The sequence below is a fragment of the Esox lucius genome, chromosome 21 (genome assembly GCF_011004845.1).
Source record: "Esox lucius isolate fEsoLuc1 chromosome 21, fEsoLuc1.pri, whole genome shotgun sequence".
NCBI lineage: Eukaryota > Metazoa > Chordata > Actinopteri > Esociformes > Esocidae > Esox > Esox lucius.
In genome coordinates this window covers 28053082-28079744 of record NC_047589.1, presented here as the reverse complement: position 1 = coordinate 28079744, position 26663 = coordinate 28053082, and the positions used below count along the sequence as shown (strand labels likewise).

Genomic DNA, 26663 nt, shown 5'->3' with positions numbered 1-26663 from the left:
TTTTCAGGAGACCACCTCATTTGAACTCCAACTTTAGTAGCCTGGGCACATACAAATTGTTCAGCCGACTTGGCCGCAGAACAAGACCCATCAATATGTTGCTACCGTCAGAGTGGTCGGTTATGTATGCGTGGTCGGTCAGGCGTGCGGTGTCCGACCACGGCCGGCGGTTTAACAAAAACGGACGCGCACGCCTCATTCCGTACATTCGCTCACTCTGTCTCAGCGTGTCCGAGTCTCGGTGCCCGGTGACGGCTGAGAAGGGAAACGCCTGGACTATTTTTGCGGACACCAGTTGACGGACAGACAAGCATCTCTAATTATGGTGGGGAGGACAATGAAAGCAAACCTCGATTACGCAGATGCTCCTTGTGCGCCTGGACGCAGGAGGGGGTCCGGCACCGTAAGTCAGCCAACCGAGCGTGTACTTATAACTATAGCCTAGATGTATACTTTTTGGCCTCTGCTATCAGGTCTGGACCTTCCTGGTAAAGGAGATTTCCTTGCGTGGGTATCAGCATGGATCATGAAGGTCAAACCAAGAATACTAAGGAAGTTACTTTTTGTGTTATGGTAGACTTGTGGAGAGTTTAGCAATAAATAGTTCAATATGAGATGGAAAGAAAGTGCAGCCTGGGAAAAAGAAAAGTATAAACAGATAGGGGAGTTCAACAATATGACATTTTAAGTTCGGTTTCTACAACATTTCCTCGTTATGTCGGTCTAAAGACTTCTTCAGTATACTATTCAATGCTTTGCTCTCCTTAACTTGTTTTTTCTGTCAAAACAACTGACCCACAAAAGCACCGGAAAGGTGCTATACTGTAACAGCCTCCTGCTTTCACCCAGTCTGATATTATCAAGGAGTTAAGAGGACAAAACATGAGCTGATTCAAAGATAAACTATCCAGCATTTGAACACATACACATTATATGTGGGTCAGTAGTCCTTAAAAGGTCCTCTCTCATTTACATGAGCGTAAATAATTTACATGATCAAATACACTAACTACATTGTGTTTTCAGAGGATAAGGGAATGTAGGAAAGCTATTGTGGACTATTGAAATGCTGCCTTCTAGGCGGCCATCCTTTACTGATGGTCCTAGCCAGCTCAGCCAATCTGTGTCCTCCATGCAAATTAGATAGTGGGAGTTGTCCACGGATTGGCCCTTTCTCTCTCCTCTTTGTCATCTTTATGGCAAGAGTTCCGTGGTGCTTGGCTGCTGGTCTGTGAGTGAGGGATCGTTCTACCTAATGGAGGAGGAGAGGGGGAGCAGAGGGAGGAGAGAAGGAAAGAAGAGGTGGAGCAGAGGGAGTGAGGGGCAGAGAGGGCGGGGATACAGGAGGAAGTGAAGAGGGAGGGTAAAGAGGCAGAGAGGATGAGAGGGAGGATGAGAGGCAGAGAGAGAGAGTCATCGTCTCACTGATGCTGAGTCACAGACAGCGGGACCAGCCGCCGTATCCCATGAGCCTTTAGGGGAAACATGGAGGAGCTTGAGCACACCTGCCCCCAGCCTCGCACGGTAGGGTTTGTGTGTGTGTGTGGTTATGCGGGGGTGTGGTTGTGCGTGGGTTGCTGTGTTGGTGTTTGAAGGAGAGGCACTAGTCTGCGTGTTGTTTGGAACAGATTCACCGTCAGCCGTCAGTCTGTCTCTGCGGGATGCTGTGAATGCTGCCTGGACTATGTGTGTCTGTGTGTTGCATAGAATGGGGGGGTGTGGTGGGGGGGGCTGTGTTGGGTGTGTTTTGCAGTATTGGCGGCATAGGAGGGTTGAGGTGCAGTGGGTGGCCTGGCATAGATCTCCCGATGAGGACAAAAGCCCAAGGATAAAGAGGGGCGATGCCAGTCCCATTCCAGCTCTCTCTGTCTTTGCCCTTGTTTGTTCATTTGCCCCTCTACCCTTTTATCATCTCTCATGTCCTTATCTGTCTTTCTGAGTTGCTCATTCTCTGTTTCTTCCTTTTGCCCTCTTCAGTCTCTCTCTTGCTCTCTCCCTCTCTCTCTCTGTGCTACCATCACAGTGTTGTTGTTTTTAGCTGAGGGTTTTAGTCTTTCTCCCCCGGTTAGTTAATCCTTCTTACACCAGATGTTCTCTGCTTCTGTCAGTGTCAGGGATTTAGTGAGCATGCTCTCTGCGGTCACTATGATTGGCAGATGGTCCAAGGCTGCCATCTGCCCTTTGTCCGCTTTGGGCTCCTCCCCCTTCTCACCTTGCAGTGGATTGTGGGAGAACTGTTGTCACAGTATGTCCTCTTTGCTGTTCTGTTTCACCCCATCTGTTGCCATGGGAATGGGAGCTCACATGATGGTCGCTAGCAGAGATCCTCTGATGATGTTTTGATTTCTGTGGTCATCTCCTCACATTCTACCTCATCCGTTATCTGGAGGGAATATGCAGAGGTGGAATACCTATACATGTTTAATGTTGTCAATGACAAAAGCAGGTAGGCTATAAAAAAAAAAAAAACAGTGATTCATATTTTATATAACAGCCTGTTCCTCAAAAATAACACTAGTGGAAAAAAAATACATGGTTTCTGTGTAGCCTTCTAAATGAGACGTGCTCGTGTGTTTTGGTTAATAATGACTACTGTTCAGGGTTAATTCTGGGTCTTTTCTCTCTTTTCTACTCACTCTTTTCTCTTCCTCTCTTCTCTTTCTCGTTTTCAAGGTCCTGTCTCCCAGGGCAACGAATAGACAACATAATGTTTTTCAGGTCCCTTGTGTGTTTGGAAGTTGAACTCTATCTCTCTAGAGATAGTTAAAGAGAGACACATGGAAAAAGAGGGGTTGGTAGAGGGAGGAATGGAGATCAATAACACTGAGTGCGGTTCTTCCCGTCATGTGATCGATAGAAAATAATATCAGGCCTGATCAACAATCTAATGGACATTACTGGAACTGTTCCAGAGAGAGGGGAAGGCTTTCACTACATATTTAACATATTTCTGTGAGTGCTTCCATTGCAGTCGCTTGAGTGATGTCAAATTAAGGGGTGCTGTACATAATACTGTCACCAGCAATTGGATTATCTCTAACCAATCAGCAATTGGATTATCTGTAACCAATCAAAGTTTCAAAGCCAATGACACATTTGGTGGCTGTTGCTTTTCCCACACGTGCTCTGACTGTGGCCCTGCCCATAGTTTTCAAGGACCAATCAGACAGAAGGCATCGTTTTTTTGGAGGTACTCAGAGGTAGAAATCCCTGTTGAGAAGAAACGTACTTGACGGTCTGTGGGCGTGGCATATTTTACGGCCAGATTATGGACTTTCTTTCTGTCCTCCCTCTCGCTTTTCCTACTCCCGACCTTCCAATCCTCTTTTCATCCGTCTCTTAATTTCCTGCCTTTTTGGAAAGTTTTTCGTCTCATATGTTCCTTCTCCTTCCTTGCCCCTTTCCTCATCTCACACGATTCTTCCAGGGTGTCACACCATTCCATTTCTTCCGCCTCGAGTGGGTTTTGTAAAGGGAAGTGAAATGGGAATTTGATGCATGTGCTGTTTTATAATGCCAATGTAAGCGCTATTATGCTCGGCCAATGAAGTGCTTAACCATTTAAATCTGTCTTTGCCCCTCTCTCGCTCTCCCAGACACTGACTGAGCCTGCTATCTTTGCTAAGGACACCATTTGTGAGTGCTTCGCCCCTCATGAGAGACTGTCAATTGCTCAAGCCCGTAGAGGGACCCCAGGTAGACACTCTCTCTCCCGCTGTCCTGCACGCCTATTCGTCTCCCTGTTCTTCCTTTCTGCTACCTTTGTCCTGGTATCCTTCTGCAACCTCCCACATAAATATCTGTTTTACTTTTATGCATCCTCTAAACATTCACTCCCTCCCCTTCTCCTCAAATAGGGCTATGTTATATTCATATTGAATATTAAATTAATAAAATATTACAGTTGCCTTAGTGTTTACGGCATTGGTGTTTCTAAGTGCAGGGGGGTGAACAGAGTGGGAATACAATATAGTACATACAGTGGATATAAAAAGTCTACACACCCCTGTTAAAATGCCGAGCCCTCTTCAGATCACCCCACAGATGTTCAATTGGATTCAAGTCTGGGCTCTGGCTGGGCCATTCCAAAAGGTTATTCTTCTTCTGGTGAATCCATGCTTTTCTGAATTTGGATGTGTGCTTTGGGTCGTTGTCGTGCTGAAAGGTGAACCTCATCTTCAGCTTTCTAACGGACGCCTGAAGTTTTTGTGCCAAAATTGCCTGGTATTTGGAACTGTTCATAATTCCCTCCACCCTGACTAAGGCCCCAGTTCCAGCTGAAGAAAAACAGCCCCAAAGCATGATGCTGCCACCACCATGCTTCACTGTGGGTATGGTGTTCTTTGGGTGATGTGCAGTGTTGTTTTTGCGACAAACATACCTTTTGGAATTATGGCCAAAAAGTTCAACCTTGGTTTCATCAGACCATAACACATTTTCCCCCATGCTTTTGGGAGACTGGATGTTTGTTTTTGCAAACTTCAGTCAGGCTTTGATGTTTTTCTTTGTAAGAAAAGGCTTCCGTCTTGCCACCCTACCCCATAGCCCATTCATATGAAAAATACGGGAGATTTTTATCACATGTAACACCAGTTACTTGCCAGAAATCCCTGCAGTTCCTTTAATGTTGCTGTAAGCATCTTGGAAGCCTCCCTGACCAGTTTTCTTCTCGTCTTTTCATACATTTTGGAGGGATGTCCAGTTCTTGGTAATGTCTCTGTTGTGCCATATTTTCTCCACTTGATGATGACTGTCTTCACTGTGTTCCATGGTATATCTAATGCTTTGGAAATACTTCTTGTACCCTTCTCCTGACTGATATCTCTCAACAATGAGATCCCTCTGATGCTTTGGAAGCTCTCTGCGGACCATGGCTTTTGCTTTGAGATGCAACTAAGAAAATGTCAGGAAAATCCTACTAGCACAGCTGAACTTTATGTGTTATTAATCAGAGTCACTTTGAATGATGGCAGGTGTGTAATGACTTAACATGAGTTTGACATCCCCAGTTATAAGAGGGTGTGCACACTTATACAACCAGGTTATTGTAAGGTTTTTATTTTTAATTTTTCCCCTAGAAGATTTCAGTTTGTTTTTCAATTGAATTGTTCACATTATAGGTCACATTAAAAGTGGAAAAAGTTCTGACATTATTTATCTTTGACTCACTCTTTTACATCACAAAAACATGGCATTTTAACAGGGGGTTGTAGACTTTTTATATCCACTGTATGTGTTCAGAGGTGCCTAGTTGTCAATACAGGCCTGTTCGTTTCTATTGGACAGATGGTTAGTTACTGAGGACCATGGCAGGGGGAAAGACGGTGTTCAGGTGGCTGGATGTTTGGGTCATGATTGACCAGCACTGCCCACCTGCCCTGAGCCTAATGCTTTTTAAAAAGGAAGGGGCTGGGGTGGGCGGGGTCATTGATAACATGTCCTGTACACTTTCCTGTCCTGGAGTTGTGCATGAAGGAGGGCAGGTGGCACCAAATGAGAATGTGTTGCAACAGGCAATAGTGTTATACATATGTAATAGACTGTACTAAACTGTAGTGTTATATATACATAGTAGACTGTAGTGTTATATACTGTAGTATACTGTAGTGTTATATACTGTAGTATACTGTAGTATTATATGTACATAGTAGACTGTAGTATACTGTAGTATACTGTAGTGTTATATGTACATAGTAGACTGTAGTATACTGTAGTATTATATGTACATAGTAGACTGTAGTATACTGTAGTATACTGTAGTATTATATATACATAGTAGACTGTAGTATACTGTAGTGTTATATATTGTAGTATAATATAGTGTTATATACTGTAGTATACTGTAGTGTTATATACTGTAGTATACTGTAGTGTTATATATACATAGTAGAATGTAGTATACTGTAGTGTTATATATTGTAGTATAATATAGTGTTATATACTGTAGTATACTGTAGTCTTATATACTGTAGTATACTGTAGTGTTATATATACATAGTAGACTGTAGTATACTGTAGTGTTATATATTGTAGTATAATATAGTGTTATATACTGTAGTATACTGTAGTGTTATATACTGTAGTGTTATACATACATAGTAGACTGTAATATACTGTAGTGTTATATACTGTAGTATACTGTAGTGTTATATACTGTAGTATACTGTAGTATTATATACTGTAGTATGTATGTGTGTGTGTGTGTGTGTGTGTTACAGTGGACCGTCCAGTGCGTGTATATGCGGATGGGATATTTGATCTGTTCCACTCGGGCCATGCTAGAGCCCTGATGCAGGCCAAGAACCTCTTCCCCAACGCCTACCTCATAGTGGGAGGTACGTACACACACACACACACACACGCACACACACACCATCGTGTCACAATTTGGATTCACCTGAATTCAATAAAGTAAATAAAAGCATGAACGTGTATGTTTATTTGAATCCAATTATGTGTATCCAATATTTGAATTAAGAATACCTCCTATGCTTCGCTATCTGTGTACCTTTGTGATTCTGTTGTGTGTGTGTGTGTGTGTGTTAGTGTGTAGCGATGAGCTGACTCATAAATATAAGGGTTTCACTGTGATGACGGAGGACGAGCGTTACGAGGCCCTGAGGCACTGTCGCTACGTGGACGAGGTGGTCCGAGACGCGCCGTGGACACTCACCCAGGACTTCCTGGAGAATCACAAGGTGCGTGTGTGTGCATGCGTTTGTCCATCTCCAATAAAGCTCTCTCAGCACATGCACGTGGTTCGGTGATGCCTGTGGCACAACACCTGCAGGTATCCCGTCGGGTCAGCTTATCTGCGCATGATTCCATCCTGTTTCTGCTGCGCTGGGAACAGATTCTTGTCTTCTTGTGTTCCGGTCGTTTCGCAGATCGATTTTGTGGCTCATGACGACATCCCATATTCCTCGGCGGGGACTGAGGACGTCTACAAACACATCAAGGAAGCGGGTGAGCGTACACAAGTGTGTGTGTGTGGTGTGTGTACGCATGTTTACAATGTACTTATAACATCAGTGTGTGTGTGTGTGTATTCCAGGCATGTTTGTGCCAACCCAGCGGACAGAGGGCATCTCAACCTCTGACCTGATCACTCGTATCGTACGAGACTATGACCTTTACGCTAGACGCAACCTGCAGCGAGGATACACTGCTAAGGAGCTCAATGTCAGCTTCATCAATGTAAGTGCGTGTCTGTGAGGTCTCTACATCGGAAGAACTGTCGCCTTTGTGTGCAGTATTGCCGACATCCCTCCAACCTTCCTCCAAACTCCCTCCCTCCCTCCACAACCCACTCCCCCTACAACCTTCCTCCAACCTTCCTCCAACCTCCCTCCCTCCACAAACCACTCCCCCAACAACCTTCCTCCAACCTTCCTTCAACCTTCCTCCAACCTCCCTCCCTCCCTCCACAACCCACTCCCCCTACAACCTTCCTCCAACCTCCCTCCCTCCACAACCCACTCCCCCTCCAACCTTCCTCCAACCTTCCTTCAACCTTCCTCCAACCTCCCTCCCTCCACAACCCACTCCCCCTACAACCTTCCTCCAACCTCCCTCCACAACCCACTCCCCCTACAACCTTCCTCCAACCTCCCTCCCTCCCTCCAAACTATCTTTCAACCACAATCCACTCTCCCACCAACCTCTCTCAAACATTCCCATAAAATTCCTCACTCCAACCTTCTACTGTCCTCCAATGTCACTTCCTCCATCCACTCTCCCTGAACCTTCTTCCAAACCTTCATTTGTCCTCCCTTGAACATTCCTTAGGAGAAAAAGTACCGCCTGCAGAACCAGGTGGATCGTATAAAGGAGACAACATTCCTCCAATCTTCCTCCAGTGTTCCTCAAAACCCCTTCCAACCTTCCTCCAACCTTCCTGCAACCTTCCTTCAACCTTCCTTTAACCTTCCCTCTATCCTTCCACCAACCTCCCCTCAAGCTTCCTCCCATCATCCTCACAACCTCCCTCCAATCACCGTCCAAAACTCCTCCAATCTCCCACCGAACATTCCTCCCTCCCTACAACATCCCTCCAACCTCCCTCCAACCTTCCTCCAACCTTCCTGCAACCTTCCTCAGGAGAAGAAATACCGACTCCAGAACCAGGTGGATCGTATGAAAGAAAAGGTGAAGACGGTGGAGGAAAAGAGTAAACACTTTGTCTACCGCGTGGAGGAGAAGAGCCATGACCTCATACAGAAGTGGGAAGAGAAATCACGGGAGTTTATCGGTAACTTCCTGGAACTGTTTGGTCCAGATGGAACATGGGTAAGCTAAAACTTGTCTATCATGCTATACTCAACGACAAATGACAATACTTTTTTTATCTGATCTACAGAGCCTCTGGAAATGTATATATATATATATATATATATATATATATACATATATATACATATATATATATATATATATATATATATATATATATATATATACATACAGGTGCTGGTCATAAAATTTGAATATCATCAAAAAGTTGATTTATTTCAGTAATTCCATTCAAAAAGTAAAACTTGTATATTATATCAATTCATTACATACAGACTGATATATTTATTAATTTTAATTGTGATGATTATAACTGACAACTAATGAAAATCCCAAATTCAGTATCTCTGAAAATTAGAATATTGCTTAAGACCGATACAAAAATAGGGTTTATAGAAATGTTGGCCTACTGAAAGTATGAGCATGTACAGCACTCAATACTTAGTTGGGGCTCCTTTTGCCTGAATTACTGCAGCAATGCGGTGTGGCATGGAGTCGATCAGTCTGTGGCACTACTCAGGTGTTATGAGAGCCCAGGTTGATCTGATAGTGGCCTTCAGCTCTTCTGCATTGTTGGGTCTGGCGTATCCCATCTTCCTCTTCACAATACCCCATAGATTTTCTATAGGGTTAAGGTCAGGCGAGTTTGCTGGCCAATTAAAAACAGGGATACCATGGTCCTTAAACCAGGTACTGGTAGCTTTGGCACTGTGTGCAGGTGCCAAATCCTGTTGGAAAATGAAATCTGTATCTCCATAAAGTTGGTCAGCAGCAGGAAGCATGAAGTGCTCTAAAACTTCCTGGTAGACGGCTGTGTTGACCTTTGACCTCAGAAAACACAGTGGACCAACACCAGCAGATGACATGGCACCCCAAACCATCACTGACTGTGGATACTTTACACTGGACTTCAAGCAACGTGGATTCTGTGCCTCTCCTCTCTTCCTCCAGACTCTGGGACCTTGATTTCCAAAGGAAATGCAAAATGTACTTTCATCAGAGAACATAACTCAGCAGCAGTCCAGTCCTTTTTGTCTTTAGCCCAGGCGAGACGCTTCTGACGCTGTGTCTTGTTCAAGAGTGGCTTGACACAAGGAATGCGACAGCTGAAACCCATGTCTTGCATACGTCTGTGCGTGGTGGTTCTTGGAATTTGGGGTTTTCATTAGTTGTCAGTTATGATCATCAAAATTAAAAGAAATAAACACCTGAAATATACCAGTCTGTGTGGAGTGAATGTATACATTATACAAGTTTCACTTTTTAAATGGAATTACTGAAATAAATCAACTTTTTGATGATATTAGTATATAGTATGTAGTAATGTGTTCTTCTTTTGGCCCTAAACTTAAAATGTTGCGCTTTTTATACATAGTCACTGTGCAAGTAAAGGTCTTACTTGTCTGAGCAGGCTGTTTTGCGATTGCTGAGGTCATCGAGTTCCTTCTTTTTATTCAAGTTCCAAAATGTTGAGATGTCTCATAATGCATTTCTTGACCTTTATCGACACCTCTTTGGTCCTCATGTTGACAGACAGCAATAGCAGACTCTAAAGGCAAATGTGAAGCCTATAACAAAGACAAGACATGCACAGCTATCCCATGCCTGTAAAAATAGTGACTAAACCCCCCTAAAACGCCTGTCCCAATAGTTTTGGTTCCTTGAAATAGGGGGACTATGTATGAAAACTGCTGTCATCTTTAAATGGTAAAACCAATATGTGCACAAATGCCCTCAAGAAATGATGAGAACCTAAAACTGAGATGTTACACTAATGGTTTGTTTTCAAATTGAAACTTTTGGATTACAGAATGAAAACATTTATCACCGTTCCAATATTTACAGAGGGCACTGAATGAAGCTTCTACCTCCAACCTAATCCAAGTGTTTGAAGTCCTCTCACACACATCTCCTTCACTCTCTATTTCTCCTAACCTTAATAGAAACAGGTGTTCAGTGAGCGCAGTGGTCGGATGATTTCCTACGCCCTTTCACCTCGCGGGTCGCCTAGCAACAGTCCCCCTCGGCAACTATCACCGTCCCGCTCCCCATCCCCTCCTTCTCGTTGGCTTCACCCACGACCAGCCTCCCCTTCCTCGCCCAAGGGGGCCTCCGCCTCCTTCAGTAGCATGAGCGAAGAAGACGAGAACGAGAAGTAGTGCCCTGGACTGTGGAACGCACACCTTACATCACTCACATATTACACACACTTAACCGCGGATATCGAGCATTCACTCACAGCGCTACTACCAAACACTTAAACCTTGCCTGGAAGGTGCTCTCTCTTTTTATCTTCCACACTCACAAAACATCTCCTTCCACACACGGCAGCCAATGACTCGATGCTGAAACTGTATCTTCCAGGAAGATGTTGCAAGACAGACGGCGTTCATGGGAAATGTAGTGTACTGCTGTAGCACGAAGAAGCCATCACAGTTTCTGTTGCCTGGGCAACGAAGCAGACGGGGAGTGCAGATAAGATGAAACGATCGACCTGTTTTCGATTGCCCAGGTCTGACAGCGACGGTAAATAAAACAGCGCCTGTTGATCACGCCACTTCATCCTTTTATGTCATCCTTTTCCTCTATCCTTACATTTTGTCTTCATTTCTCAGGTTATTGAGTCATATTTCAGAGAGAATAGGGTTAGCGCGATGCAAGGTATCTTTACAGTGAGCAGAGTGACTTTTTGCAGTGTGGTATTCCTTGATTAGGCCATCACAGGACTCTCAAGACAGATGCTGACACCATAGCGATCAAAATACAGTAGTTCTCTATCCTGTACAAAAGAGAAGACTGTCCGCCCTATGCTCTATTTTAAATCTGCATCATTTCATGATCAGTTTCAAAGTCATATCTGACCCATGACAGACCACACTGTGTCGTTTCCTTTGGGAGGCTAGTGAAGCTAATTTGACAGTGAAAGTGGAGATCCTATCAGCGCATTATGGAACGCCTCCTCTGTGAAGCGCATGGGTGAAATTGCTCACTTTGCCCGTGCTCCCGAACAATGCACTTTTAAAAAAACTTTGGGAAATAGTAGTCTAAAAACTAAAACTAATTTTGTAAAATATTCTACATTTGGGAACCGAAAACTATCTGGATCAAACGTGTCCTTTGGAGTGGAAGCCCTTCAGATTTATACATCTGGTGAAAAAACTGGGTCCTTGTTCTGTTTGGACTCTTCTGTGACATCTCCGACAAGCAGACGTTCTAGTTTTCAGGGGGAGGGCTGGGTCAAAATTAACTGCCACTGCATTCGCTGGAATGTTTGAGAATTGCGGAAGATAACCTCCCCTGAAGTAGTCTTCTCATCACAACAATTATATGGTAATCTAATTCGGTGAGTTCCTTCAAACGGCCGTTACTTTAGGTTCTGTCCGTGGTTTTGTAAGGGGTTCCATACCGACTGCTTGTTTTCGTACTGAACGGAGATAAATAATGCACTCTAGTGGTGAAACAGTGTAACTACAGACTTCCCAGGGAGACAAGGAGAGAAGGCCACTTCAGAAATTTCAGACGCACCGCAATGAATCACAAAACATCTTGTACCACATTTCTTTTACCATAGCGACTAGTCCCCCTAGGCATAACCAATGTCCCAGCATAAGTCCAGGACTTTCAAAATGAGTACTGCGTAACGACAGCACATTAGCGGACAGGTTTTACATTTCACGAAACTCAGGACTCGATTGGTGATTAAAAAAATTGAACGGACCTCATGGAACTTACCATTATCAGGGATGTGATCCATTATGTCCGCCTGCCCCCAGTCTGGCTCTTCTAAACAGTGCTTTCAACTGGAGAAGCTATCAGTTCTGTCGCTTTTAGAATGTACAATTGTGACTGTGCTTTTCCCAGGAGCCTTTATTAGAGGCCAGAGAGCAGGGGTTTTAGTGCGGAACGGCCGGTGTTGGGCCAAAAAAATGGCCCTGCGTGGCCATGAAGGTTTGCGCTAAAACCTGGTCTAGAACGAAAGCCTGCAATGCACCGGCCCTTGTAGAATGCCCCTCGTTCACCTCTTGTCAACGAATCCCTCGCTTTCTTGTTTAGCTACGCCCATACGACACAGAGGTGCCCGTGACCTCTCTCCAACTCAACATCTCGCTAGTCTCGTAGTCCACAACTGTTCCGCAGCGGAAGCCCAACGTGAGGTCACGTAGAACCAGTTGCTGACTCCTCCCGATATCTCCCGATCCACCGTAGACCTTCTGCTCCCGTATGCACTAGATGTAACCCTGCACTGTCTGTAAAAACCTGGGAATGTATGTTTATGTATGTACTGTCTTATTTTCTAATGTATACTTTCAATTGACTTAATATGTAAATAAACAGAAAATAATGATCGAAAGACAAGCATCTTGGATGTTTCCTCTGAGTCTCACTCATTCTTCAGCAGACACAGGCTCGTATTAGCCTTGGTGCCAGTAACTTCACCAATTAGCCTTGGTGCCAGTAACTTCACCAATTAGCCTTGGCGCCAGTAACTTCACCAATTAGCCTTGGCGCCAGTAACTTCACCAATTAGCCTTGGTGCCAGTAACTTCACCAATTAGCCTTGGTGCCAGTAACTTCACCAATTAGCCTTGGTGCCAGTAACTTCACCAATTAGCCTTGGCGCCAGTAACTTCACCAATTAGCCTTGGCGCCAGTAACTTCACCAATTAGCCTTGGCGCCAGTAACTTCACCAATTAGCCTTGGCGCCAGTAACTTCACCAATTAGCCTTGGCGCCAGTAACTTCACCAATTAGCCTTGGTGCCAGTAACTTCACCAATTAGCCTTGGTGCCAGTAACTTCACCAATTAGCCTTGGTGCCAGTAACTTCACCAATTAGCCTTGGTGCCAGTAACTTCACCAATTAGCCTTGGTGCCAGTAACTTCACCAATTAGCCTTGGTGCCAGTAACTTCACCAATTAGCCTTGGTGCCAGTAACTTCACCAATTAGCCTTGGTGCCAGTAACTTCACCAATTAGCCTTGGCGCCAGTAACTTCACCAATTAGCCTTGGCGCCGGTAATCAATTAAGAAAATGAACCAAACGCCAAAAAAGCTTTAATTTCCCGCCTAAAACATATTTAAGAAATGTCTGGAACTGAAATGGAATTGACCAATGTATGCATGCGAAGCACAGGACACACAGTGTTTTTATTTTTATTGTAGGTTTGGATAATTGACAGTAGGATTTGGCGGCTTGATGTCGTCTGACCAGCTAGCCGTTACTTCACCACATGAATACACCAAAGGTACGGTTCGTTTTGCAATAACAGAGGGGCTGCATACGCTTAGCATCCCCGTTCTCCACATGGAGGAGCTCAAAGTGCCAAGTCGATTTACCTCAGCAATACAGAGGGGAACATGTCAGATGACTCCATGGCATCACGACACACTGTCATACCATATGAACTGGATACACAATGTCAAACTACGGATACCTTTCAGGTACAAATAGGTAAGGATCATGTTCAAGGGTCCAGGCTCGTGACTGGCGGTGCTGGAATGAGTGTGTTCTGGTTCAGCAGAGAATTGGGAATGGATGATGTCGGCTGATCCGAGCCCCAATCACTAGTCCACATTTCAAATCTTATTAATCTCTGTGTTAGTCTACTACTGATCCTAACCAGAAAAGCTGAATTAAAGTTATTCCTAGTAGAAATACACTGATGTGAGACAACATAGCGTAGGACCTATGTATTGCCAATTACCTTTATAAGACGGAGGAAAAATCCCTCTGGAATGACTTCATCGGAGATTGGTTATCCACAGCAGCATGTAGCATTTGCAAGGTTCAATCAGGGATTGGTTATCAACAGTAGCGTGTAGCATTAGCATGGTTGAATCAGTGATATATTATCTACAGTAGCAGTTAGCATTAGCATGATTGATTCAGGGATTGGTTATTTACAGTAGCATTAGCATGATTGAATCAGGGATTGGTTATCTACAGCTGCGTGTAGCATTAGCATGGTTGAATCAGTGATTGGTTATCTACAGTAGCGTGTAGCATTAGCATGGTTTAATCAGGGATTGGTTATCTACATTAGCATGTAGCGTTAGCATGGTTGAATCAGGTGAGGTAAAGGCAGTTGAGGTCATAAGCAATAAGCTACAGGAAGGATAAGGCTCACATGGTGTTTCATCTTAACATCTGCATCTTGAAAACATCCGTCACTTCCAGGCTCATAGCAGCGTTTCCCATAGATCACCTTCTAATAGCTCTTTTCCACTGCATGATACTGGCTCAAATCTACTCACCTCACCTCGCCTCGATTTTGCAAGGGGAGCTTTCCACTGCTATGTACTGGCTCGACTCGGCTTTACACACCTCGCCTCAGGTAGTTTTCCACTGCAGATAGTACCCTGTACCAGCCAATAGTGACATCCCAGGAAAACCGCTGTCTGATGTCAATATGGGGTGTTCACCAGGTGTAGCGAGGGAGCACACGTGAGCAGCAACTTGTCTTACATTGCAACTTGTTTTTAATCTTGCTGCTGAGCTAGTGTCTAACAGCTAGTGCCTAAAGGCATGACTATAGGGCAAACCCTGAATATTTAGATCTCTATCTGTTGGAACATCCAAATCACACCATTGAAATCATGGAACACTCTTAGGTCTCCCCTTTAGAATAAGACCATGCCCAAGGTTCTGTGGTGGATGGTTGATATTTGAGAATGGATACTACTTTGAAAAAGACAAGATCCTTTTGTCCAAGTGAATAGGCTACAAAGACAGCAAATCTTTGCGGGTCTCTCACAGGGGTTGAGATGGTGATAATGGGTTTGAGATGGTGATAACGGGTTGATTTCAATGCCAGTGCATAGGTCCAAATGGAGAGGAATTTGGGGAAAATACGATTGCTTAAATTATGAGTCTGATCCTATGAACTGGCACTGAATTTAACCAATTTCAATGCAAGGACTCCCGACAGACCCTCAGCTCGCTTGGATCCTTGACGGAGCAGGTACTAAAAAAGTATCTGGTACCAAGTACTATCCCAACTTTTGCCCAATGGAAAAGCAGAAAAGGCGGGGCGAGTAGAGCCCAGTCGAACTGGTACACAGTGGTGGAAAAACTCCCGAAGCGAGTAGAATCGAGGCGAGTAGAGTCGAGTCGGTACCATGCAGTGGAAAAGAGCCACAAATGGGGCAAAAAACTGTCAAGTGACAGATACCAAAATCAAACCCAACCAACTGGATGTGTTTTTACCACAGGCGTTAGACAGCTAGGTGGGGTGCACGCCCCAGTCACGTAATAGTAGGGGAAACACTGTCTCTGTAATTACAGAGTTAACCATTCAAAGCGCCCCAGAGGATCAAGAGCATGCTGGTTAAGTTCTGCCTGTTTGTCTATCCTGGCTTTATCCCTTTTGGAATGGACTTGGAATCAAATCAGAACCACAAGGCCCTTTGTCATGGAATCATCTCTGAGATAACAGTATATTAATATTAAAAAATATATACATTTTCGTTCCTGATTTCTTTCTGTAATTTAAATATAATGTAATGCATAATAATTATCTTTAGTTTGTTTCACTTGTTCTTCCTGGGGCCACCCACACGTAAAAATGTATGTCCGGAAAGACGGGACACTTTGGATAAAAGTGTTACCCAAAACAGCCTTGTATCACATATTGTTTTAAGTTCCTGTCATCCCTAAAGTTTCTTAAAAGTTTTCTTACAATGTTAATAAAGGTGTTTCACTGTAACTCTCTCTTCTGCGAGGCGTCGCAGCAGGCTACTCAGGATATGATAACTGTAGCAATCGTAACTATAACAACAACTCATACACTCAGTGCCCAGGCAAAACTGTGTCCCCAAAGGGACGGAAATAAATGATTCCTTTTCTCTTTTGGGCCTGAAACACATCCCTCATCCTGTCTCCGCCTGCGGGCTTCCCAGTGGAGTGAACGGCGAAACAAAGGTCCAATCGAGTGTGGCTGAATAAGGACCGGACACACAAGAAGCATGACAGAAACTCTACCGCAGCCCAAAGAGACTCGACCTCTAGCTTCAGTGCCTGGAAAGAACCACGAAAGGTTGATGTGGTCAGTGAAGCAGAATATAGACCGTAGCGGACAGGGAGACGCACAGGGGCTGACCACATCCAGCTCAAACTGACCTTATAATCAGATAGCAGCAGTCCCACTCAGAATCAGAGGCAGACAAAGAAGCATACTCCCTCATTTTCTCTGTTTAAACTGGATGGCAATTAACTAGACCAGACCCAGTTGCTGTTACATTGCGAACTACGAAAGAGCCCGGTCCCCTTAACAAGAACAGAACTGGCAATTATTTTGAAACGGGGAACTAGCTTCATTAATCCGCCATTTTTGTTGGAGAAGATCCCACAGAGGAGGAACTGACTCGAGTAATCAGCACGAGGAGTCAGAGGCAGAGGCCCAAGCAGGTTTCTAAAGTCCACCACACGACAACAACACGAATGACTGCGTAGAGCGCGTTGTGTCGCCCCGGCAGGGAAGTCATGCCCACAGTGATTTTAGTAGCGAGAGGAGACCATTAAAGGGGCAAAGTTCAGCGGGTTGGGCATACGGTTGGGGGAGGGGGGTGATTGGGCAGAGTTATCTCTTGGCCTTGTAAGACGACTTGCTGGTGTCTCGCGGCTCCTTGCTCGGGTTGCTCCAATCGTCCGCCTCGGGGCTGGTCTGGTAGTGTCGCCACGCCGACTTATTGAAGACGGGCAGGCGCTCAAACGACTCACTGGACAGGGCCTGGATTGGGGGTCGGGACGACAGAAGGACCAATGAAAAGAGGAGGAATGTTGCAGGGCACGCTGGTAGCGCCTAGTACTGCAGAGACAGGTGGTGTGCGAGAAGCCCCCCCTACCTTGAGATAAATGACGGCATCGGTACCCACTCCTTCCATGGAGTAGAGCTTCAGGTCCCCCTGGAAATATCGGGCATACAACCTGGAGATGGGCAGACCGTAACCAAACCCAGCCTGGGGGGAGAAGGAATGGGGCGGGGCGGGAGGGGGGTTGTGGTATGAGGACAGCTACAGCGAGTGCTTAAGGGAAATGTCTTCAGAATTAGTTTTTCTGAAATAAAACAAAGGAGTCAGAAGACCAGAGCTGTGTGTGTGTGTGTGTGTGTGTGTGTGTGTGTGTACCAATGGGACTGTGCTGGAGGGTTCGAGGCTGGGCGTGGGGGCGGTGGAGTACATGTAGTTAAAAAGCCGGTCGATCTTCCTCAGAGGTACTCCTCCTCCTCTGTCACTTATCTGGCACAGAGCGGGAGGGTTGAAGGGAGAGAGATAAAGGAGCGAGAGGAACAGGAAGATATGATACCAAATACCAATTCATAAAGCATTCATCATACATTTCACTAAAGGGTAACGTATAGGATGTGTGCGCATGTACAGTGGGGCAAAAAAGTATTTAGTCAGCCACCAATTGTGCAAGTTCTCCTACTTAAAAAGATGAGAGAGGCCTGTAATTTCCATAACATAGAATTTTTAATGAATTTATTGGTAAATTATGGTGGAAAATAAGTATTTGGTCAATAACAAAACTTCATCTCAATGCTTTGTTATATACCCTTTGTTGGCAATGACAGAGGTCAAATGTTTTCTGTAAGTCTTCACAAGGTTTTCACACACTGTTGCTGGTATTTTGGCCCATTCCACCATGCAGATCTCCTCTAGAGCAGTGATGTTTTGGGGCTGTCGCTGGTGTTAGATTCTGTCCAAGTTTGATCCATGAACAAAATAAATGCAACCGGAAGTCAGGGGAGAGCCATCTTTATTCAGCATGAGGCTACGATGTTAACCTTCCATCCCAATTTTCTCTCCAATGATTACAAAGTGAACACAGTATTTATGTCCCAGCACATCCCCTCCAATATCTGGCTGTCTTCAATCACATATGTGTATTCTACATCCTAACCTTACATGGCCTAATAGTGTCCCCTCTTGGCTCCACAGCTTATCAGGTTGTGTGGGGCCCCTCAGTAGTAGATACCAACTGCTTGTGATACGGTACCTCATATAGCACAAGATAACGAACCACTCCTCTAACAAGAGAATAGAACTAAAATACATGCATATCATCAGGTACAGACAGGTGTCCTCACAATGGTATGTGCCAACCTACGGTCCATGGGTCTATTCATAGAGTCTATGACAGTCAGATGGAAAACTCCTATCAGGAGGTATGGACAGGATGTGTGGAAACCTTCAGAAATGGGGCATCACATTTCCTACCTAGTGTCCTTCGTACAGAGATCATTAATACTCTCATACATTGTGTAATTCAGCTACTTTTCATGCCCAATATATATCACTGGGCAACACAGACTTTCAACTCCCTCCAAAGATTTTCTATGGGGTTGAGATCTGGTGATTGGCTAGGCCACTCCAGGACCTTGAAATGCTTCTTACGAAGCCACTCCTTCGTTGCCCGGGCGGTGTGTTTGGGATCATTGTCATGCTGAAAGACCCAGCCACGTTTCATCTTCAATGCCCTTGCTGATGGAAGGAGGTTTTCACTCAAAATATCATGATACATGACCCCATTCATTCTTTCCTTTACACAGATCAGTCGTCCTGGTCCCTTTACAGAAAAACAGCCCCAAAGCATGATGTTTCCACCCCGATGCTTCACAGTATGTATGGTGTTCTTTGGATGCAACTCAGCATTCTTTCTCCTCCAAACACGACGAGTTGAATTTCTACCAAAATGACATTCCTACCAATCCTCTTCTGGACCATCCAAATGCTCTCTAGCAAACCTCAGATGGGCCTGGACATGTACTGGCTTAAGCAGGGGGACATGTCTGGCACTGCAGGATTTGAGTCTCTGGCGGCGTAGTGTGTTACTGATGGTAGCCTTTGTTACTTTGGTCCCAGCTCTCTGCAGGTCATTCACTAGGTCCCCCTGTGTGGTTCTGGGATTTTTGCTCACAGTTCTTGTGATCATTTTGATCCCACGGGTTGAGATCTTGCGTGGAGCCCCGGATCGAAGGAGATTATCAGTGGTCTTGTATGTCTTCCATTTTCTTATAATTGCTCCTACAGTTGATTTCTTCACACCAAGCTGCTTACCTATTGCAGATTCAGTCTTCCCAGCCTGGTGCAGGTCTTGACAGCTCTGTGGTCTTGGCCATAGTGGAGTTTGGAGTCTGACTGTTTGAGGTTGTGGACAGGTGTCTTTTATACTGATAACAAGTTCAAACAGGTGCCATTAATACAGGTAATGAGTGGAGGACAGAGGAGCAAGTTACAGGTCTGTGAGAGCCAGAAATCTTGCTTGTTTGTAGGTGACCAAATACTTATTTTACAGAGGAATTTACCAATAAATTCATTAAAAATCCTACAATGTGACTTTCTGGATTTTTTTTCTAATTTTGTCTCTCATAGTTGAAGTGTACCTACCTAAAATTACAGGCCTCTCTCATCTTTTTAAGTGGGAGAACTTGCAAAATTGGTGGCTCACTAAATACTTCTTGCCCCACTGTATGTGTGTATGTGCATGCATGTGTCTGTGTCTGTCTGTGTGTACGTGCGTATTTGTGTGTCTGTGTGTGTGTGTGTGTTTTTGTGTGTGTGTCTGTGTGTGTATGTGTGTGTCTGTGTGTGTGTCTGTGCATGTATGTGTCTGTGTGTGTGTCTGTGCATGCATGTGTCTGTGTGTGTCTGTGCATGCATGTGTCTGTGTGTCTGTGTGTTTGTGTCTGTGTGTGTGTCTGGGTGTGTTACCTTGATGGACAGGTCTTCTTTGCCAAGCGTGACTTTGGCCTTGACCGGTGGTAAGATCTTACTGTTCTCATGGTGCTCCACTGTGGCCCGCATAGAGTTCTACACACACACAGACACAGACACACACGGACACACATGGACACACACAGACGCGCACACAGTTAGCCTACAATGAGATGATAGTGCATGTGTGCTTGTGTGTGTGTGTGTGTGGGTGTGTGCGTGTGTGTGGGTGTAAATGGCTCACCTTAAAAAGTTCAAACAGCATGTGGAAGAGGTGAGAGGGAACATAGACAGCCTGTATTGACTTGTGTTTGTCTTGTTTCACTGGAACACAGGGAGAGAATGACACATGTCTCTACTTCTCTTCCTCTTTCCCTCAGAATGAGTACCGTTCTGAATGTTACAATCACAACAGAGCTTGGAGTTATAAAGAGACATTCTCTGCATTGTAATCACAGCAGGATTAAATCCTCAGCAACCACAGTCCCATTAAGCCCTTAGAATTTCACTTATTTTTCCCGCTTTTGGTTTCTGTGGAAATGAAAACATTAGCTCTTAGAGTAGAGTAGTTTGACCTGTATGAGGAGAGTAGTTTGACCTGTATGAAAGTAATTTGACCTGTATGAGAAGAGTAGTTTGACCTGTATGAGGAGAATAGTTTGACCTGTATGAGGAAAGTAGTTTGACCTTTATGAGAAGAGTAGTTTGACCTGTATGAAAGTAGTTTGACCTGTATGAAAGTAATTTGACCTGTATGAAAGTAATTTGACCTGTATGAGAAGAGTAATTTGACCTGTATGAGGAGAATAATTTGACCTGTATGAGCAGAGTAGTTTGACCTGTATGAGGAGAGTAGTTTGACCTGTATGAAAGTAATTTGACCTGTATGAGAAGAGTAATTTGACCTGTATGAGGAGAATAGTTTGACCTGTATGAGGAAAGTAGTTTGACCTTTATGAGGAGAGTAGTTTGACCTGTATGAAAGTAGTTTGACCTGTATGAGGAGAGTAGTTTGACCTCTGTGAGGAGAGTAGTTTGACCTCTGTGAGGAGAGTAGTTTGACCTCTGTGAGGAGAGTAGTTTGACCTCTGTGAGGAGTAGTTTGACCTCTGTGAGGAGAGTAGTTTGACCTCTGTGAGGAGTAGTTTGACCTCTGTAAGGAGAGTAGTTTGACCTGTATGAGGAGAGGAGTTTGACCTGTACGAGGAGAGTAGTTTGACCTGTATGAGCAGAGTAGTTAGACCTGTATGAGGAGAGTAGTTAGACCTGTACGAGTAAATTAGTGTGTTTCTTGGCTTTTCTACTCTTCTATGGGGCCTAGCCCAAGGACAGAATGTTAGGATGGGTCACAGAAAATAATAATAACTTAATGTACTACACCGTTAAAAACATAGACATCAATGAAAAATATACAGTAAATGACCTGCACCATATTCATAAGTTATCACAAATACACCCAAAAAACCCTAGTGCCCTCCAGAGAAAGACGGATTAAACACGTTCCAACAGTACATAAATAAAGTCTGTGTATAGACAGCAGAGCGAGAGAAAGATTTCACAACACCATGAAGGAGTGTGAAGAGGTTCTGTTTGTGTGTACTGTACATTAGACCGCCCAGAGAGGTATCAGAGATGGGGTAAAACAGGGAAGACTTACTGAGAAGAATATTAAAAGGTTCTGTTTGTGTGTACTGTACATTAAACCGCCCAGAGAGGTATCAGAGATGGGGTAAAACAGGGAAGACTTACTGAGAAGAATATTAAAAGGTTCTGTTTGTGTGTACTGTACATTAAACCGCCCAGAGAGGTATCAGAGATGGGGTAAAACAGGGAAGACGTCTTACTGTTGAACTCCTGGATCTCGAGTGCAGGGGCCGCCAGGTAGTACTGTTCACACAGCATCTTGGCCGTCTCATAGGCATCTGAAACCGGAATGAACAGTCAGACCACAGGCAGCCTCGATGCGCGCCATGCCACCAACATACAAGCGTGAGGATAGAAAGGAACAACAAAAGGTAACGAAAGGGAGACACCGGGCCATTGTTCTGTGTCACAGGTCTGCGGTGGTGGTTGCGTGGGAGCTGCCGTTGGGGAACGCAGCGCGGGCTGTTACCTTTGACAACCTCAGCCACGTTGCAGGTGGGGTCAATGCTGCCGATGTGTTTGGGGTGTGCCGGGTTGGTGTCGTTGCCGAACAGGAGAGCTGAGGACGGACACGTTAGACGTCATCTGACAGGTTTGGCGTTTTACGGTGACGTGTGTCAGTGTAGATGTCTGGTTGTGTGCTTGTCTGTCTGTCTGTGCGTGTGTGTTTGTGTGTGTGTCTATCTGTGTGTGTGCGTCTGTGTGTGTGTTTGTATGCGTCTGTGCGCGTGTGTATGTGTGTGTGTGTGTCTCTGTGTGTGTGTGTGTGTGTCTGTGCGTGTGTGTCTGTGCATGCGTGTGTGTCTGTGCGTGTGTTTGTATGCGTCTGTGCGCGTGTGTATGTGTGTGTGTGTGTGTCTGTGCGCGTGTGTATGTGTGTGCAGGTGTGTGTGTAGGTGTGTGTAGGTGTGTGTGTGCGCACCTCTTGTGTAGGTGTGTGTGTGTCTATGCGCGTGTGTAGGTGTGTGTGTCGGTGTATGTGTGTGTGTGTGTGTACGTGTGTGTGTGTGTGTGTGTACGTGTGTGTGTGTGTGTGTGTGTGTGTGTGTCTGACTCACTGTGCTGATTGATGAGCATTCGGAAGGAGATACGGTTGGTGTAGAAGCGATCCAGGAAGTACTGTATGTTGCTGCTGATGAAGGGGTCGAAGCCGAACTTCTCCTTGTACTCGATGACCCCCTGGGCCATGGTGGGGACCACGTCGTTATGACGATTACGGATCTCTATCAACAACTCCAGGAAACTGGCGGAGTCGGGGGGGGGTAACAAAAAGTTATGTCTGTCGATTGACAGTAGCTAGCAGTGGTTCTGTTCAGCGGACCGTATCTAAACCCTCTGGTCTGACAGTCTGGCTTAACACAGGGGCCATTAATGTGGTATAAACATGAGGATGTACTGTGCACCAGCGCGCTTCACTCCTGTTGGCTGGAAAACAGCGTTTATGACAGGAGCTTATCCTCAGGACACAGGACAAGGCAAGGACGCAGGCAGTCAGAAACCCCCAGTTTCCCCCTTTCACCCAACCCCATCCCTCTTCTAATGTATTTACATATTGATAATAGCTTTTGCTGTCAAGTTCAATATCTGCTGAGTGATGACGCAGAAGCCCCCGAACCAACGGGAAATAAAACGTGTAGACATTTCTTTCCGTCCGTACTCACTCATTAAGGGCTTGAGGGTCCTCCGGTTTTTTGTTCTCGTATCCCAACAGCTCCACAAAGCTCTGCATGTACCTGCCGGGAAACACGCACACACACACAGTTCATTGAATGCATTTCGGGTGTGTAAAGTATGTTTCACAACGTCTCATGTCTCACCAGCCTGGTTAGGGACCTTGCCAACTCACTGCTCGTTGTCACGTCTTCGTGTGACAAAGACATGATGGCACAAACAGACCTGCCCGGGTCCGCAGCTCACCATTTCTGCACCAATCGGATCGAGGGCTGACTCAGCAGGTTGTCCGGCAGCAGGTTGACCTCCCTCATGGTGTTGGCCAGCCTCACCGGCAGCTCCTTCCTGAGGAACATGTAGGACGTCTTCTCGCACGCATTGTCCCGACCTGGGGGTGACGGGGCAGGGGTGTTCATTAACCGAGTGAAGGGCACATTAAAAAACCAAACGGCGTTCTGAGACATAAGGTGGACCTAATATTTGTTTAAACCTGTGGGAAGAGAGAGGTGGCCAAGGTGCGTAATGCCACTTCCGAGGTGGGGTCGAGCTGATGCACATTTACAAGAAAATCGGGCCTAGAGGGAGCATACTCTGAGAAAATAAGCAGACAGCTTTCCAGGCAAGCCTTTCGCGCGCGCACGCAAGCAACACACACCATAGTGTGAAGTTACAATGGTTGAATTAGCATGCGGTGCTCCAGAGCAGTCTCTGGTTTACCGGGCCCAAACACAAAAGCGTGATTATGGACACAGCTCTCGTGAATCATCAAGCCATGAGTCTTTAGGCCTGTTGAACAGTAAGTTAATAAATAACACTTTACACAGTCAGAGAATAGCCTATCTGTATGTGATTTGGTAGCTTATCTATCTGTAAGTGAAAGCGACAGAGAGAAAATATGGATGAGAAAAGAATGACTGTTGTCCCTTCGCTGAAAATATACAGGAAAATGTTTTTCACTTAATAAGCTCCATTGTTTCTTAGGGGTCAGAAACTGATGATTCGGCAGAAGTCACATAGCAAGCGGCGCTTGTTATTAACTCGGCAATAGGCCTACTCAGCATTCAGGTGGTCGGACAGGACGCGCGGTGAGCCGAACTATTGTTCTGCAATCTGACCCAAAACTATCCCTTAACAAATCACACGAATTATTCTAATTGTTCTGAGTGGAGTGGGCCTAAACCGACTATAAAACACGTTGATATATTCAGGAACAAAAAAACGCCACATCTTCTTCACTTGATTTGATTGGCAGGCAGGCAGATACCACTGGCAAACTAGACACGCATATATTACAGAATAATAAACACTATAATAGAATCAAAACACATTAGCATTGGCAACTCACAGTGTAATTTAAGCTAGCTTATTCTACTTACCAAATTCCAAAAATTGCTTGATGGAGAGAGGAGACGGTGAAAATCTAGAATAATATTCGATCTTCGTATTGGTGTTTTTCCATAAATACGCGAACAACCTCATAGCGAAAAGCTGTTATTGTAGCTGTCGTAGAATAATGATGATGGTTAAATTAGCTCTAAAAACCCTCGACCAAAACATCCACTGGAAATGACAGCGATACGCACCATCACCGGGCGTCATTTGACATATTTCTTTGTCTCCCGTGATACCGGCAAACAAATCATAGGACGAGATAACCTAAATAATATTATAGGTATTTCATACAAAATGTTGCTGGCTAGCTATAAAATCTATATTCCACAACGACATCCACGCACCATTGATGAGCACCGTACAGTACTTACAGTAAAGGCTCCACTCAACCACCCTTGACTGTGACTGAATGGTGATTGGTCAACCTTTCTGTCAAACACGGAAGCATGCTGGTCTGTCTGACACAAAGAGGCGGGTCTGCCTTAAACCGGTTGTCAGGAAAGAAGTAAACAAGTTGCTTACAAGTTACCAGGCAAGCCGTGCGAATTAGTTTTTCTGCCCAAGCCTTTAATAAACTAATCGTCAAGCATTGATTATGTATAGGTGCTGCTTGAATTCGTCCCCAGTGTTGAAGATAGTTAATTAGAAGAGCATTATGCTTCATTTCACTCCATGGAGTCTCGTGTCTTTCCTGATTACTTCTGGTTTCATCCACCTGTTTTAAACTAAGGAAAGAACAATATATTTATTATATTGAAAATGTATTTTACATGACAATGTAGACAGTAGAATGACTCCCTGTAGTACTACATATTTTCTCACATAGACCAACTGAGCAACTTCAAGTTAAATTACCATGATTTACTATGAATTACTATGAATCGTTAATATTGACCCCATTGTTACAAAGTGATTGAAAGGTAACCATGGGTCATTATATGACCGACGTCAACGTGCTGTTGCTAACAGTTTAGCTTCCTCCACAGACATTTCACCCGGACCCATACATGCAGGCGAACTTGCAGACTTCCGCTTCACATATATTTTAATTCGTCCTTCAACATGATTAAACACCTAATTTCTAGTGGGCCAAGTACAAGTACAAGGAAAGGCATGGCATCGCATCGCATCAACCACCTCAGTGAGTCAGACACAGAAAGTAAACTCAGTACTTGAAAACACAGACAGGGCCGTGCCTATGAATCCTGGGCCCCTCTCAAAGATACATGCCTGGACCCCCTCACTTTTAGAAGACACTGAGGTTATTATGATCAGTGGGCCCTGCGATTCAAATCCCCCTTTCCCTGCATTAGCCGCGGCCCTGCGCACAGACACACAACAGTCGTCTACCTTCCTACACATCTCTGTGTGTAGGACATAATACCTGCTGGCCAGTGTTAAATAATGTTAAACATCAGCTAGTTCCTGTTCAGCAACAACACTAACGCAGCACACCAAACACATCAGAAGTCTGGTGAAAAGGTCCAGTGGATGTGACTAACATAATATTGTGGAAATAGCAAGCAAGCAAGTTTATTTATATAGCACAATTCATACATAGAAGCACTGATAGCACCAGAACGTTTATACAGAAAAATAATTTAATGATTGGTAAAACATAGAGTAATAGAAATAGAATAAAAACAAAATAAAACATAACTGAATAAAACGTAATAATAAGACAGAATAAGAAAATAGAAAAATAATAAAAATAAAATAAAAACATTGAAGCAATTCAATGTGCTTTACAAAGAAAACAGGAAATATAAAACATAATAATAATAAAACAAAATACTAGATAATGATCTACCTGAATGATTTTGACAGCCAGTAGACTTGTTAAAGAAATCCCCATTAACATACACCTCTCTTGACATGTAAATGAATCCACACACAGGCAATCTCACAAACTTCCAAAGTGTCAAATTCACATGACACACACCTGGCCCG

At 44.5% G+C, this 26663-nt stretch overlaps 2 protein-coding genes across 7 annotated transcripts; one reads left to right on the top strand and one right to left on the bottom strand.

Moving 5' to 3' along the window:
- Window positions 1-66: 66 nt before the first annotated feature.
- Window positions 67-12661, top strand: LOC105019628 (choline-phosphate cytidylyltransferase B). Of its 6 annotated transcripts, none has more exons than XM_020041812.3 (8): window positions 67-403; window positions 3597-3696; window positions 6219-6335; window positions 6547-6698; window positions 6888-6966; window positions 7055-7197; window positions 7789-8289; window positions 10242-12661. In XM_020041812.3, exons 1-8 carry the CDS (start codon window positions 323-325, stop codon window positions 10449-10451), a joined length of 1383 nt encoding a protein of 460 aa, XP_019897371.1. In that variant the 5' UTR covers window positions 67-322; the 3' UTR covers window positions 10452-12661. The 6 variants fall into 6 exon arrangements, with proteins under 6 accessions (XP_019897371.1, XP_019897370.1, XP_012995186.1 ...); XM_020041811.3 differs by having other exon boundaries at window positions 72-403; window positions 10236-12660; XM_013139732.4 differs by having other exon boundaries at window positions 80-403; window positions 8101-8289; window positions 10236-12660.
- A 759-nt stretch (window positions 12662-13420) lies between these two features.
- Window positions 13421-25111, bottom strand: LOC105019627 (pyruvate dehydrogenase (acetyl-transferring) kinase isozyme 3, mitochondrial). Its single transcript, XM_010885949.5, has 11 exons — window positions 24698-25111; window positions 23568-23709; window positions 23312-23383; window positions 22709-22893; window positions 22120-22209; window positions 21851-21928; window positions 20251-20330; window positions 20004-20102; window positions 17418-17528; window positions 17136-17249; window positions 13421-17020 (listed from the first exon to the last, which is right to left on the bottom strand). Exons 1-11 carry the CDS (start codon window positions 24798-24800, stop codon window positions 16871-16873), a joined length of 1224 nt encoding a protein of 407 aa, XP_010884251.2. The 5' UTR covers window positions 24801-25111; the 3' UTR covers window positions 13421-16870.
- Between the last annotated feature and the right edge of the window lie 1552 nt (window positions 25112-26663).

What these genes read in the sequence shown, in the direction of transcription:
- LOC105019628 (XM_020041811.3), top strand. Translation starts at nt 323, where the DNA reads ATGGTGGGGAGGACAATGAAAGCAAACCTCGATTACGCAGATGCTCCT. An exon ending in GCAGGAGGGGGTCCGGCACC is followed by an intron (nt 404 to 3,596) that starts GTAAGTCAGCCA and finishes TCGCTCTCCCAG; the next exon opens with ACACTGACTGAGCCTGCTAT. An exon ending in TCAATGTCAGCTTCATCAAT is followed by an intron (nt 7,198 to 7,788) that starts GTAAGTGCGTGT and finishes AACATTCCTTAG; the next exon opens with GAGAAAAAGTACCGCCTGCA.
- LOC105019627 (XM_010885949.5), bottom strand. Translation starts at nt 24,800, where the DNA reads ATGAGGTTGTTCGCGTATTTATGGAAAAACACCAATACGAAGATCGAA. An exon ending in GACCCTCAAGCCCTTAATGA is followed by an intron (nt 22,894 to 23,311) that starts GTGAGTACGGAC and finishes CGACTCCGCCAG; the next exon opens with TTTCCTGGAGTTGTTGATAG. An exon ending in AATGCTCATCAATCAGCACA is followed by an intron (nt 22,210 to 22,708) that starts GTGAGTCAGACA and finishes GTCCGTCCTCAG; the next exon opens with CTCTCCTGTTCGGCAACGAC.